The sequence below is a fragment of the Anoplopoma fimbria genome, chromosome 15, assembly GCF_027596085.1.
Source record: "Anoplopoma fimbria isolate UVic2021 breed Golden Eagle Sablefish chromosome 15, Afim_UVic_2022, whole genome shotgun sequence".
Classification (NCBI taxonomy): domain Eukaryota; kingdom Metazoa; phylum Chordata; class Actinopteri; order Perciformes; family Anoplopomatidae; genus Anoplopoma; species Anoplopoma fimbria.
The window spans coordinates 24,596,385-24,612,495 of NC_072463.1; the positions used below are offsets into that span (position 1 = coordinate 24,596,385).

The window sequence follows — 16,111 nt, forward strand, 5'->3', positions numbered from 1 at the left end:
AAGAATTAAATGTTTTTTTGTAGTAACTAAATATAATAATAACTCCATTCATTGAATTTTATCTCACAAGCGTATAATTCAAATGTTTTGAATTTGGACTGGTTGTGTGGAGGAGAGGCAGACCTGTGGAGGCAGGTAGCGGCGGTTGCTGGAAGGGAACTCTTCGAAGGGTTGGGCGCGGACGTAGCAGCCCCTGAATGGCTCGGTGGAGACGATGTTGTTCAGCGGAGAGAAGGGCTCTTTCATTGGGGTACAGATAGAGGGAGGCTCATCACAAACCTGGAGACAAACAAAAACAAATCTAGTCAGTTGTGGAAATGAATTTATAGAAAACTTCAAATACATCTTATGTTTCCCCTCTGAGGGACGAACATCAAAGAAGCACAAAACATCTGACATGATTCATCAATTAATTAGTTATTTAACCCAATGACACATCTATCATTCACACATTCCATGTTACAACCAAACTGTCAAAAGCACAGTTGATCAATTCAGCTCTTGACCACCACTGTTTTGACTTTGGATGTGTAGGCTGTGTGTGTGTGTGTGTTCCACTTGCAACCACCAGGGGGCATCCGGTGCCCACGCTTGGCCAAATGACTGTGTGCTGTGTGGTGATGACTCAAGGCCCTTCTGTTAAGAACTCAGAGTTCTCATCAGCCTTGCATGTGTTCCCACAAACATTTTTAACTGATGCAAAATCTACAAACAGAGGCCTAAAAAAAGAGGCACTTGAAAAATGCGAATTAAAAAAGAGAGAGAAACGTTGGAACCCGGATGAAGCGAGGGATTGAGCGAACATTCCTTCCTGCTCACGCCAAACAATCTCATAATTACAAAAGGTAAACTCACTGACATCAATCAGGAGATGTCTATAAATAACACCTTGTGAATGCCACCGCCTGCATCAAACACATTTTAACATACAAACATAGAATTTTCACGTATTTCTTGAAATAAAATAAATAGTTATAGATCGAATCGAAGTGGTCTAATACTTCAGTACTCATGGCAACAACATCAAAAGTGATGGCTATTCATGATTCATGCGTGCAGAGGTGATGAGAGATGGGGGAGGATTGTCAGCATCAAGAGCTGTGTGATGATATTTCATGTCCGGCATTATCTCAGCACAACCATTTGTATAATTTCCAGCTATATGTGAAAATGACATAAACATAAGCCGAATTAGGGACGATTCAATTCATAACGTTAACTTAAGCTGTGCCTTCTTTCTCACTACTGCCTTCACAAATAAACTGGCTAAACATGATCCAAATAAACTGCAAAATAAACGGTCTTCAAGGTTAGATCTCTCTTCAAGTCCCACTCAGAACTACACAAACACGGACACAGTCTGAGGCGTCTTTACACGTACGGGTTCGATCCAACCATATTCCAGCCTTGTACACACTGGCTAGCTGTCCCTCTTTTCCCACACACACCCCGACCTCATCAAGGCAGGGTTAGTCCTCCTCTCTTCTCCTTCACCCACCCTCTCTCTCTCTCTCTCTCTCCCTCTCTCTGCTCTGCGTGTGGAGGAGGCTGCTGGCTCTGGTTAGTCAGTGCCGTGTGTAAAGTAGCCCACGCCAGTGCTTTAACGCACAGCGGAAATCTGGTTTGCTCCCAGCTGCTGCTACAGTAATTACTGTCCTGTGGTTGCTAAGAGATGCTTCCTTTGACTTCTTTTTTTCCCTCTCTTTCTCTTCTTTTTTTCCCTCTCTCTCTCTCCTCCACTTCCCCCCTCTAGACTGCTAACACATGGTGTGTGTGTGTGTGTGTGTGTGTGTGTGTGTGTGTGTGTGTGTGTGTGTGTGTGTGTGTGTGTGTGTGTGTGTGTGTGTGTGTGTGTGTTTGCTCCCTTGACTTTGCTCCCCCTTTTGCCTCCAAACATACCAAGTGGTGTAACGCACATCCACAGCGTCTGCAGGGGAATGTGAGGAATAGGAGACAGTGGAGGGAGAGAAGAGAAAGAACAGAACAGGAAAAAATGACTTTGTGTTGTTTTCGTGTGTGTGTGTGTGTGCGTGTGTGTGTGTCTGTGTGTGAGAGAAAGGGAGAAAGAGAGCGAGAGGCCAAAAGAGTCTGCCGAGGGAATGTCATAAACCAGCTCCAGCTGGAGAAATGCAGCGCAGAACTTAAAAAGCCAGATGACAGCTGTGTGTGTATGTGAGAGAAAGAAAAGGAGAGAGGGGTGGGGGGGTTGAAATGGGAAACAGACTTGGGCTTCCTTTTAAAGCGCTTGCCTAAGCCCCACCATTCAAAGGCATGCGTGGGGGCCAATCTGGAGCTGAGCTGACCCAAGAGATGTGGCTGGATGAGGGAGGAGAGAGGAGGGGAGATGAGGGATGGAGGTGGTGGGCGCCAGGGGCAACATGGCTCCACACCAACATCAGTGCACTTCCGCCCTCAAAGGCACTGGGGCTCAGGACAGCGAAGGCTAAAGGGTCCTACAGAACATGCTAGAACTCTGCAGCGGACATATAGACGGAGATCTGATCGCAGAGACTAAATGCTTTATGTCTGCATATCTCTAAACATAGGGCTCGACTTAAACGAGGCAAACCATGAGTGCTACTCATCTGTGTCTTGTTAAATTAAAAAGAAGGAAGTACGGCCAAGTTCAAGGCTACTCCCCATGTATCCCTTTAACAAATGGTTTGCCATTTTGGTAAATACGCTAACAACATTTGTTGCAGCGAGTTTGATAAGAAGAGTGATACCTCTCTCATATCTGTCAGCTAGACATGAAGCTACAGCCAGCAGTAGGTTTTCTTAGCTTAGCGGGGAAACGGCTAGCGTGGCACGGTCCGAGGGTAACAAAACCTGCCTACCAGCACCTCTAATGCTAACTTATTAACAAGTTATAACTTGTACAAAAAGTGTTATTTGTTATTTCTCTACCCCTAACCCCCTGAAAAAAACACAATGTGTCTTTCTTACACTTTTTATTATACTAATTACAACACAGTGATGCTAATCACTGATTTCGCTACCTTAGGACAGAGACAGGCTAGCTCTTTCCCCCCGTTTCCAGTCTTTACGCTAAGCTAAGCTAACCGGCTGCTGGCTGTAGAGCTTCATATTACAGAGGCATATGAGAGTTGTATGAATCGTATCTTAATCTCAGCAACAAAGTCAATAAGTACATTTCCCAAACTGTCAAACTATTCCTTTTAAAAGCTGTTCTCCAAGTTGCTTTAAGGAGCACTGCTGAAACAAACGACAGCCTGAACGTTTCTGCTCTGTGAGTGAGGCTGTAAAAGTCAACTGGCCTACAAAACCTCTGTGTACTAAACTGATAAGCAAAAACTTCCTGCCAGCGCTAAATTAGATGCGGATGTTTTCCTGTGGCATTTAAAAAAAAAAAAAAGGCAACACATTTTTCTTTGTACTAGCGGAAGGACTGTGGTGGTACAGCATAATTCCTGGCAGTGGGTCATCACAGCTGAGAAGTGTGTTGTGCAACCACGTTTTTTTCTTTCTTTTTTAATATGGCTAAAATATGTTGCATGTGCATTTAATGTGTGTGTGTGTGTGTGTGTGTGTGTGTGTGTGTGTGTGTGTGTGTGTGTGTGTGTGTGTGTGTGTGTGTGTGTGTGTGTGTGTGTGTGTGTGTGTGTGTGTGTGTTTCTGAGAGAGAGGAAGAATGTGGTAAGCCTGTGAAGGGCATACAAGTGGGTGCTGAGCCTCGGTGGGCAGGATGTGGGTGGAGGAGACTGTCTTGAACGCATGTAGATTGACACACACACACACACACACACACACACACACACACACACACACACACACACACACACACACAAAAGAGTCAAACGCTTGTAGCAATGCAAGGCTATCAGGAATTCCAGTAAATTCTGAGAACAAGAGATGTTTTTAGAGATGTCTGAATCTAATCAAGGAACTAAACAAGGCTTGATGGTGACCTCCCATGCTGATGAAACGCTGGTGTCTGGTGTCTCTACAAGGTCAAAACAGGACCGATCTCCTGCTTCTAAGTGGGGCCGTCAATATCACAAACTAAAGGCTAGAATTTTCTATATATAGTTTTCTTTATTATACACCCACATTTCTCCTCGAGCCTGTGTATGCTGTTATGGAGCATTTTTATCAGGTTATCTGTACGAACAGTGGTGTGACTTTATGATGGAGTATAAAGCAACACACCTTGTTGTGTGCTGGTATTTGCTAGTTCTCTGGCTGCAGCACTCGCCACTGGTTCACTTCTCTTTCTCTGTAGCCCAGGTCTCCGACCGCAACATTCAGATGCCAAATCACCATGGTGACACCCTCAGTGGCTCACTCACTGAACCTTGTGAACACCCCCTTCTGCCCCCCATCCCACCCCCCTCCCGCTGCACACCACCCCCCCTGCTGCCTAGCAACAGTGGTGCCATTGAATTTCCTGTATGTTCAGGCTGATTCCTTAAAGAGGAACTTTACCACAGGAACAGGAACGCAGCTCTCCCTCCTTCTTCTAGTCCACACCATGAAGGATGTAAGACACTAGGCGGGTCAAAGCTGATGACAAGCTTATGACACGTGCTAAAAACTAAGTGATGGGAGGTACAGTGTGATGTCAAAGCTCCAGTTCAAGCTTTTTGAACTGGAGTGGCATTTTCAATAAAAGTAGTCAGCACAAACTAGAAACCCCATAAAATGCCCTGTAACAAATGCTTGTTGAAGCTACGATTTTTGTGATTTGTCTGTTTGACTCTATTCTTTAGTACCTTTTGTATCTGTACTTTTGTGTTCAGCACAAACTACAGTGTGAAAATAACCAGAGTTGAATCAACACCTCTCTGAAACAGTGTATACAGTAATTAATTATAAGTTTACCAAAGGTAGCACCTATTGCAGGACTGTTGTGTGTATTGGACGGTTTCTTGTCACTCAGTGTAAGTGTGCATTACAAGAACTGCCCTTCCTTCCACGTGTGTCTTTTCACCTACTTTGCATTCAAAAGTAGAACAGGTGACTGACATTCCTGTAACCGGCCTGATATCTTAAACAAATGAACATGGGTGTGTAGACTTGAACTATATACCTGCTGCCTTTCTCTGCTAAAGAGACCACGGCCTTCTTAATCACACATGTCGACAGTCAATTCAGTGCCACATGCCAGGAACAGGGCAAATATATACAACTCTTCACATAATGCGCCTTAACAGTTCTCAACCTGTCAACCAAGCTCATGAAGAAACACATTCAGTTCGTGAAAACAGTGAAATCACAGAGCCTTTTCACCAAGCTGCTTTCTGAACAACCAGCTCCTCGCCTGAGGCAATGGTTATTATATCGGCATCAATTGTAACAAGAGTGACAGGTACCAAGTTGGATTGATAGAGACAGCTAAGCCTGCTCTAGCACAGTCGCTGGCCAACACCCAGCTCCACCTCAGGGTCTGGCTGGCACTGGTTAAACACCTGTAAATCTCCAAGAACAACTGTTAAAATACAAAGGCAGGTGTCAGTGCCTGGGTGGGACACATCAGGGCTCAAACATATGGCTCAGGTTCAAGCTATGACCTGCCTCCTTTTTAAAAGTGAGGGAGAGTTTGAGTAATAAATCTAACTTTACAGGAACCAACATTTGTATCATCCATTTCCAATGACACAAAGATTCTCCATCAAAAAGGAATCATGTTTAATGTATTGTTTTTTTGTGAATGTGTTTTACTCGGTGGAACATTTTCTAACATATATATATATATATATATGTTTTTTCATGTGCACGTACATGAAAAACATATTCTTCACACTAAAATTCTAAGCCAAAACCTGGTAGTCTCACTCACCGGTAGTCCATCTTCAGGAGTATCTCCTTCCCCAAACGGCCGACAACCTGGAAGGAAGAACCCAGAGGGGACAAAAGATTAGTGGCCTGACGTCATCACTTCATACACTCTCAACAAAGCAGGCAATGTTAGAGTAAAGCAGGCAAGTAAAGGCTTGACACAATAAAGTACTAAGGGTACACAAACTATGTATCAGTATTGTCTATGGCATAAATCTTGAGTAAAACCTCCTGACACCAACAAGTAGCATTTTAGAGTCTTGTATAGCTAAATGTTGTTGACAAACGAAGGAAAGACTTGTTTTTGGAGCTTAACCAGTAGGGGGCAAAATCTCATGGAACACCGGTGAAATAGTTTGAAACGCTCATTCACCTCCTTGTACCGTTTTCAAACCTCAGCTATGTTTCTAGGAATATGTGTACGTGTGTATTTATATTGTATCTATCCAAACCATTTCACTCTCAATGGATGACTTCTCCACTACAAAGCATGTTTGAGTCAACACATTTACTTATTCTTGTCAGGCCAGAATAGGACAAGACTTCTGCTTTTCTCTGACTGCAGCCTGATGGGGAAATGAAAGCTGCTTTGTGTCAGTGGGGCACACAGAAGTGAATGAAATATGCATGTCTAGAATGATGTAACCCCCGACCTCGGCTAAAACGGCATGTGCCATTTCCGCGTACAAAACACCTCGTCTGCTGATGCTGGAGTCAGAGCTTATGTTTCAGGTATCGGGCCGACCATGTTACAGCTTTTCATTACCACGGGGAATGAAACTGTGGATGGTGTAACCCGAGGAAAGACACTAATGTTACTGATATTTTTACACAAAATGCTGCTTTGTTAGACCCTTTTCTGCTAATAAATGAGGTTGACATTTTTCACGTTGATATCACCATTGTTTAATATATAATATTATTGTCCAAGTGTGCAGTATAGTTGTCCTTAATAAAAGAAAACTACCCAGAAGTACGAATTAATCACTGAATCAGATTTAAAAAATGAATCTGAAGTCATATTTACAAAGCACTGTTCTTGTTTTTAATTGTGTTCATACGATCAACAATATAACAACAATGATGCCAAACTTTTCTTTATGTATAACTTAGGAGTTGCTGTCATTTCGTTTTAATCCTGCCTCCCTGGTCTTATTATTTATTATTTTACTCTACTTTGCCATGCATGGTTGGAGATGTATTTCTAATCATGTCAAACAACAAATGACATACAAGTATTGTCATTTAAGTGATGAAAAATGTAAATAAAAACACAATATGCTATAATAAATCATGCAACTTGTTAGCCACACATCTGGCTCCAAATCTGTTTTGATATGTGATGCAAGTTTAAAAGCACTTTTAAATGACGTTTACAGTGAATATCCTGAGAGAAAGACACCATTTAAGCATGATTAGTACTGTAAAGGATATTGGCTGAGGTCAGTAGGATGTCTGTTATACCTGTGCACTATGATTAGGATAAAAAAGTACTATTTACTGTAATTATCACTTTGCAGGTACTGTTATTCATAAAAGTATTGTTATTTAACCCAGCTTTAGTAAACACACAACACTAGTGCATGTCCTAAGAAAGCAAACCTGTCACTTGATTTTTTTAATGGTTAAAAAAAACACTGTTATAGAAACTTAATAGAGGAGCAATGGTTGAGGCTACAGTCTTGGCATTGTTGCAGTAAACAGGGATTAAACCATTTCCACTGGGATCAAGGGGAAACTGTTTGTACCTCGGGCATCAAGAGGTTCTTTTTAAAACTTAGGTTCACTTAATTAGGATCACTGAAGCCTCATTTGAGGCACTGAGTCTGTCTGTCTGCTGCATTCATGGAGTGAATACAGCTGTACAGACGCCAGAAGGATTCACTGGGTTTGTGTCAGACCCGGTCTGTCCATCAGTCCGTCTGCCCATCTCTGAATCACATGAAGAAAGGTGTTTGTGTGTACGTGTCTGTATGCATTTCTCCACTTCAGAGGAAAAAAAAAAGGCTTCCTGCAGCACGACTCTGGCAGTGCTGGGCCGCGAAGCTGCCTGAGCCATGTGCCCGACGTTGCCATGGCAACAGAGGACTGCAAGACTGATACACACACGTGAGCACACATACACACAGGCAAAACATATTCTTTCTCTCTCTCCCCCGACACACACACACACACACACACACACACACACATTCACGCAGCCGTCCAGCAGCAGAACGATGCAACAGGAATACAGAAGAACCTGCCTGCCTGAGCTGAAGAGAGGCATTACACAACAGCAGAATACAGAAGATGCCAGAAGAGAAAGGAGAGCGGAGGGAGGAGAGGACAGCAGGGAGAGAGAGAGAGAGAGAGAGAGAGAGAGAGAGAGAGAGAACAGGGGAGACAAAACTCACCGTCACCTGCTGTAGCTGACATTCACAGGAAAGAGTTGAAGCATTTACTAGCAGACAGGCGCTGTACAGCCTCTGGGTGAGGCGGAGGGAATGTGTGTGATCACACTGACCAGCTATCAGTGATGTTCAACTTTCTTCCCAGCGCATGCATGATGTTATGTAACGTTACGTGAACAATGGTTCAACTCCTAATTTCATATGGATTATTTTCTCAATTATATAAAATAGCGACATATTGCTGGAGAGGCTGGGAAGCTGGAATTAATCAAATCTGGGAATTTTTGCTTTAAAAATTATTACTTGACCTTCAAAATAACTTTCTGTCAATATACTTATATATTCTGTTCAGTAAAGCAACCAAGCACCCTGACCTCCGGTATGACATTGTCTCTCCTCTTATTTTTTATAGCGTTGTATTATATGTTTATAGCGAGCCATGACTCTTCAGATTGATCATCTCCAATTGAAATTCCCAGGCAGAGCTATTTGCAAAGCCCAACAGTTTTTGCGGATGCTTACCTTCTACCTCGACTATGTGTGGACTTGTGCCCAGGAAGTACAAATCTCAGATAAATGCTTGTGGGCAAGAGGCGACTGATGCCTACTGATGATAAGCCCTTTTACGATATGTTCTGCTGCACCTCCTCTATGCTCCCCAGGGTTCCCAGGTCTAGAGAGTAAAGGAGATTATAGCTCCCCAGCACCAACCAGCAAGCTAGCCAGCTTCTTGTGTAACATGGGGCTGGGTGGCAGATTGCTGAGCTGGCGTTTCTCCTGCTAATTGGATGACTTTGCAACCTCTGGCACTGTACTGAAAATATTGCTTATCAGGACCCAAAGCTGCTAACTAAAGTCAAAACTCACTAAACTCAGCTCCTGCCGAGTGCACCATCTAGTTTAACTTTAAAATAAATATTGTATCAATGCCACACTGAACACAGACAGACCAAACTCTACCTTTTTTACACTAGACTAGTCAGTCCTCACACTTGAGCAACACAAAAGCCCAACCAGGTCGAGTTTCTTCTGACTGAAGCTCGGCCCTTATCTCAGGTTGCCACCCATTCTTCTGCGTCCCAAACTCCTGCCCTCCCTCTTTCTTACCGACACTCCCTCCCCTGTCCCATATCACCCACTGTGTTGCCGTGCAAGTCTCAACAGGAAGTGGAGAGTTTATCTGGGCAGCTGGCACGAGATAACGCAGGAGGGGTCATGCTTGGGTGAGTGAGCAGGTAACAGTGAGGGGGGGGAGTCATCAATGCTAATCAACGGTATGCATCTCTCCTAGAACAGATGCTAGGTCAGCCATTACAAGCCATTGACAAACAGGCGAGACTACAGGCTGTTGACGCCCGCTAACAGAATGCAAACCATGTCCATGTGCGTACGCCTGTATCCTTTAACATGTACTGGATTGCTGCCAACACACGTCATTTCCAAACAAACCTGGTTTTGTTCTTGAGCTCCAAAAACACATGCATGCACCATTAATGACCCGCTAACACACACACACACCTTGGTTGATGTCCTCTATGGCCCGACGTACGCCCCGGTCAAAGGCACGTGCGTCAGCAGGGCTCTGGAAAGTCAGTCCGAACTTCTTGTCGTTGATCCTCCAGTGGTGGAAGATGGGGTTGACCTTGTTGTATATTAGGCCTTTCTGCAGGATGCACTCCAGCACCACCTGTCAACACACACACAAAAACACAGAGTTTAAAGAGTGAAACGATGCATATTAGCCGTCGATGCATAGCATTTATATCTGGTCAAGCTAATTTAGAATGCTGACTGGCAGCTGCATCATTTAAAATGTTTAATGATGAAACTCACAGGGGTACACACGTGTAAGTCCTTCATTTTACCCCTCACCTCAAGTTGTTTTAATGTGCCACATTCAGTAATACCACAGGAACATGTGGGAGTAATAGTAAGGGCATAGAGAGAGAGAGATTGACAGTAGCAGCCTGAATCTGGAACCACACATAATTCCAGAGACTCTAAAATAGAAAATGAAAAGAAAAAAAATCCCCCTAAACCCAATAATTTCACATACTTCTTTGGATAATTTGTAAAACACATTCTAAATGGTGGGGTTTTCATTACAGATGATGATAAAGTTGGGGAGCAGTGGTGGTGGCGCAGGAAGGGGGGGGTCGAGTATGTTTTAGAGCCAAGCAGCCCAAGTGTGTGGCAAAGAGAGACTATGTTTCCAAAGCCTATTATTAATCAGGGCTACTGGGCCGCCTCCCGGCCTTCCTCTAGGCAGATTAAATGAAATGAGAGACGACCATTACTGTCTTTGAGGTTTTTTACCTACGTGCACGAGAGGTGGCTTAATGGGGTGTGAATGTGTGAGCGTGCGCGCATGGTGAGCTGCGTGAGAGAATGCGTGAGCACAGGAGCTGGTGTGATGAAAAGCTCAATGACCCAATAAGTGCTACACTGTGCATCTTTTTGCAGTGCAAGTGCCTCGTCAGAGAATAGCGGTCACAAACCGATACTGGTCTGGTGCAAAGCAGATGGCACCGTTCCCCCGTCAGTCTGGACAGTCAACATGCACGCTTTTAAGAGGTTGATACGTGGCAGCTGTATGAGAGGTTGGCGATATTTGATATGTGTGTCAGAGAGGGTGCACACAAGTCTACATTTCATTCTGAATGTCTGAGCGATAGACGCGTTTTATTCTCATTTATTTGGTCGCAAGTGTACGGAAAAGTCTTTTTTCTGCGCGTGGAAGATGTGTCTGCCAACGTCTGTTTTCATGTCACTGTTGCATATTATGCATACATGCCTCCCCATGAAAAGCAGGGGCAAAGGTTAAGCCTGTTTGTTTATCCAGAGCTGGTGGATGAGGGGAGGAAAGAGGAGAGGGATGGATGTGAGGAGGATGGGGTGGGAGGGTGGGGGTGAGGGGCCTCTGGGGCTGATTGTGGAGGCGAGACTGAACGGAGCCGGAGCAGGTAAGGTGAGCGCACGGCGAGGCCGACAGAGGAGGAAGTATCACAGTCGCATGGAAGGACGATACTTAACACCGCATTCCACGCTGTGCTCGGAGAAAAGAGAGGAGGAGGAGGAGGAGGAGGAGGAGGAGGAGGAGGAGGAGGAGCCGCCGCACGGACAGAAACGGAACAAGAGGCTGGAGACGTTAGAGGAGAGGAGAGGGACGGAGACGGAGACAGACAGAGGTGAGACGTGCAGAGAGTAGTGAGGAGATGGCGTGAGAGTGGAGAGAGACTACGTTTACATGCAGACAAGAAACCAAGTGGGGAGAAATCAGGCTACAATCTATGAACACAGCCTCTGCCGACAGAATGTAATTATCAATTCAAGGCATCTCAATGACAATGCTTGACATAAAAGGATATTTTTTAATCCTAATGGTCTCGGAATAAAAAAAAAAGTGTCCACCCAACAAGACATTCAGCTAATAAAGCATCTTTTTCTAGCAAAGATCAAAGTCAAGCAATCAAATGACAAGGTTAACAGGAGAAACAAACAACTGTATCAAGTTGGCCCTCGCCACAAAGACTCCACATTCACATCTGTATCAATCAGGGGGGGGGGGGTCACAGAATGTGAACGACAGTAAAGGAGGCGAGAGCTTAGCCAGAGATTCATCATAGTCCAAGAGCCAGTATGGTAAGTAATCATCAACCAATTAGATCTGTAGTTTTTAAGAGAGTCAGAGAATCAGAGTGAAGGGGAGAGACAGAGAGAGAGAGGGAGGTGAGATAGAGAGGGAGGGGGCTAGAAGGAGAGTGATTGGTAGCTATATGGAGAGCCAGCTGAGTCATCACCAGTACACTCGGTGCCGCATCACTGCGCTTATAGACAGATCCCCTCAACCCTCTTCCGTCTCCTGTCTATCCGTCTCCACCTCTGTTTCCTGCTCTTTGACTACACGCACACACATCTCGCTCCCTGATTCCTCTCATATCTTATGCAGCCCCAGTCACCTCATTTCCACCAGCCAGAATCGTGCCTTTTGTGTGATTTCAAAATAACTGCGTCTCTGATCTGTTCCTCTCTATCCAGCTCAAGTTCCTATCGGGGATGTGATATTTCATTGTGCTTTTTCTATTCTAGTCCATTTCTGGCTGAATTAAAAACACTGGAATTATCTCAAAAACATGGAACAGCATTTTTTTTCTTTTTCTGCGTTTTAGACATAACAAATCAAGCCAAACAAGCTAACAAACATTCAGAGGCTCTTCCCTCTCTCTTTTTTCCTGTTTTCTACATCACCCATACAACATAATTATGGTCTTTCATTTACCTCTGAAATCATAACACTGACATCACTGTTTTAGACAATACTCTGGTAACAAACGCTGATATTGCCCTGCATTTTTTCTGACAATGGCTAACGTATTCTTGTGTGGTTTTCTCTGTTGCTGTTGTGTCTATAGACTCATCACTCTGCCTTTCTTCCTCTGATGCCCTCACATGTCGGTAGCTCTGTGGTTGACGGCAACACGATGGCACTGGGTGGCATCTCGACAGACCTACATATGGCTGGGTGTTTGTTGTGGTGGCTGGGGGTGATAGGGGTGTTTTTACCACATCCCAGAACAGTTGCCGGGGTCTCTGAGCCATGTCTATACCCCCGTCTGAACAACAGCATTCCCGTCACACCCTTTCCTGTGCCACACACACACACACGCACACACACGCACACACACCGACTCTTGGATAGCAACGCACAAAACACAAACACGCCGTAAACACAAAACACACATAAAATGTGTTCAGTCAAAGAAGATAAAAAGGTGACTTGGACACCCTGCTGTATCAAAGCCTCTCATGTCGGCTTGTCAGGAGCCACCAGACTTCAGACCATCACGGTGGCCTCATCGGTCTCCTGACATCTGACATCTCTCACAGACAGATTTACACTCTCATTACCACAGACCGGGATTATCCCAGAGCATCTACTGGATCTGTTTTAGATCTGCAACACAGAATGAGTCTGTGACAAGAAGATCATGAGCTTTACAGCAACTACAGCAAAAGCCAAGAGGATTAAAAGCACAACTTACAACTTTTGGAGACTTATCGTTACTTTGTGAGGAAACAGAATGACCATGCACTCTGCAGGTTACCCGTTTGTGTGTGTACATGTTGTATATGGTGCCAAATATATGTAAAAGAAACTCAAACTAGTTAACGTGTTAGTAATTAGACATTAGTAATGAGTGAGCTCCACTGCTTTATATGAAAATTAAGTGAATATTGTTGGGTTTTCAACTGTTGGTCGACAAACCCACACAGCATGTTTATGTAACATTGGGCTCTAGAAAATTCATCATTTTTTGACTAGGAAATTAAATTAATTCTTAATTGCAGTTATACTACAAAAAACAAGCTTTTTTAATTCTTTATTCTTTATTCGTCTCTATCCAAACATTTTGAAATGGCTATATTTTTGACAGTTTTAAAACCTAGTCAGTGTGTCATGTTAAAGATAAAAACCTATCAACTATAAAGAGCTTCAATCACGTAGATGTTTGGGATTTCCTTTTTACTGGTCTAATAACCAGAAGCACATTTTCCTGGCTTAATTTACTTACACATACAGTCTTTACATGACACATCCACAAAAAGGGAAATGCTCATAAAAAGGTAGGCAAATACTTGTGTTCTCATGGAAAACCGGACTTGCTGTGAATTTCCAGCCCCTATTCCATCATGTAGGTCTATTCCAAACTCTTTGTGCGTTTCCCACATCCCTCATCCCACATTCTCTGCTCCTGAGTAATCTGCCCTTCTCCCTGATGATATCATCATGCATCACAGCATCACGCAGTTCGCTCCTATTTTCAGATACCTGCGCCATGGAGGAAAGCCAAACAACCACTTCCTGTGTGTGAGTGTGTGTGTGTGTGTGTGTGTGTGTGTGTGTGTGTGTGTGTGTGTGTGTTTGAGTGAGACAGAGAGAGAGGGGAGTCAGGGAAAGGGGGGCCTTAGGGTGATCTCATCAAAGTGAATGCACCATCTCTGGTTTGTGCACCTGAATGTGCTTTAAAGAGAGGAAATGACTAAATGTGGGAGAATGTAAACACATCAACTAGCTACTTAATATGTATGGTATTAATGTGAATTTATTCGGAGCAGCAAAAATAATACATTTTCACATTGTGAGCTGGAGGTTCCCTTACCAATTTGTCTTTGAGCCTCTCGCCCTTGATGTGAAATTCCACAGCGGTGGGGCTGGGGCTGGGGCTGGGGCTGGGACTGGGACTGGGACTGGGACTGGGACTGGAGCTACAGGGGCTGAGGTTGCTGCTGCTTCCTCCGCTGCCTCCGCTGTGGGTGCTACCGCTGTCCTCCGCCCGGCTGACCTTATAGACGGTGACACAGCTAAGGCCTCCGCCCCCCAGGGGAAGCCACCCAGAGTCATCCCGAGTCATGACCACTGCTCTCACACGCGCATAACTGTCACTGTGGAGAAGGAGAGGAAGGAGAGGAAGGGAGGAAAAAAATGCGTTTAGTGAATGTAATCAGTAGTAATCATCATTTCTAATTTTTCAGGGTCTTGTCCTTGAAGTTCTTTTTTGGTGACCTTTTTATATAACTTGGATTACAAAAACATCATCAATAGTAGACATGAAATACCAAATAAATCAAATATCAGCCGGCATAATTCAGTTGAACCGCAGCACAATACAAGTCTTAGTACAGTGCATGCAGACTACATAAAATGGTTGGTGAATGTGTAGAGAGAAACACACTTTAAAGACATACAATGAAGTTGAAGCGAGGAGATAAGTCTAATATGTCTACATCAGATTTGTCTAACAATTTGAGTGTTTACGGAGTTCACCACATGCCACATCACACTGCAACTACTCTTTACTGAATAAAACAAATAAAACTACAGGGAAACCTGGGTGGTGTCAGAAGCAGTTACTAGCAACAAGCTAGCCTAAAAACTGCAACGTAACTAAAAATAGAATGTGAAGGAGCAACGTCAAGGATTCATTGTATATTTTGGGTTTTGATGCGTGATATAACATATGACTACTGGCATAGATTTCTAAAGTCTGAAGCCACAGTGTATGTTTAACCCCGGCCGGAGGGTGACTGACCATATGGCCAAGTTCAGGCTCTGTCTGCTGCTGATTTCCAACCTTTCCCCCTAAAGCAGGTGGTTTCCCACTAGACAACACATGACACAGGGCTTCAGCTCACATCAACTTATTTATTCTCGTATTTACGATAATACTGCTGTGACTTGTCTCACTCATCTTTCTCATGTCACCTACAAGGACTGTGAATCACGGCGTATTAGACAGTTATTCATAATAACATGATCTATGTAACTGATTTTCTAAAAAAAGAAAATGTGTTTTTTTTTACAAAGCAGGAATGAAATATCTGTTGTAATTTATGTTGATTTCTTTTGGCTGGATGATTATGAAAAACTTGAGTTGTGTTTTAGGAAAGGAACCTTCTTTGTAGCAGATTCTATTTGCCAGGCCTGGGAGAGAAGGCAGAATGTTTTGTTTCAGATGGAGCGGTGAAGCAACATGTCATTTTGTAATCAAATGTGACCTGATGAGATGTGGATCCACTGCAGCTGTACTGCTGGTGTCTTGTAAACCCATGAGGGTTGGGCATGTTTTTGTGCATGACACGAAAATAAAAATAAAAATATCTATAATATCTAAAATATCTATATGGGAGGTTATTCACAGTTTTTTGAAAGGCTTTAAGTTTCAGAGTTTTATACACAGCTTACACGTGGCGATATGTACAAAAACGCACAAGTTTCCGTTTTTTTCAAACATACAGGAACATAAACGCATCATCATTCAAATGTCATATAGCCATAAACTATAAAAAAGACTGAACTGCGTTACTGTTACCAAAATATCACAACTGAATGTATTACTATATTGATCCCAGCTTATCAG

At 43.6% G+C, this 16,111-nt stretch overlaps 1 protein-coding gene across 1 annotated transcript in view; it reads right to left on the reverse strand.

Moving 5' to 3' along the window:
* Positions 1 to 16,111, reverse strand: part of spred1 (sprouty related EVH1 domain containing 1) — a 31,864-nt gene that overhangs the window by 4,098 nt on the left and 11,655 nt on the right. The window contains exons 2-5 of the mRNA XM_054614350.1: positions 14,354 to 14,636; positions 9,711 to 9,879; positions 5,801 to 5,847; positions 124 to 279 (exon numbers count right to left, since the gene is read on the reverse strand). Coding sequence (XP_054470325.1) covers positions 124 to 279; positions 5,801 to 5,847; positions 9,711 to 9,879; positions 14,354 to 14,636 — 655 coding nt within the window. The remainder of the gene's footprint in view (positions 1 to 123; positions 280 to 5,800; positions 5,848 to 9,710; positions 9,880 to 14,353; positions 14,637 to 16,111) is intronic.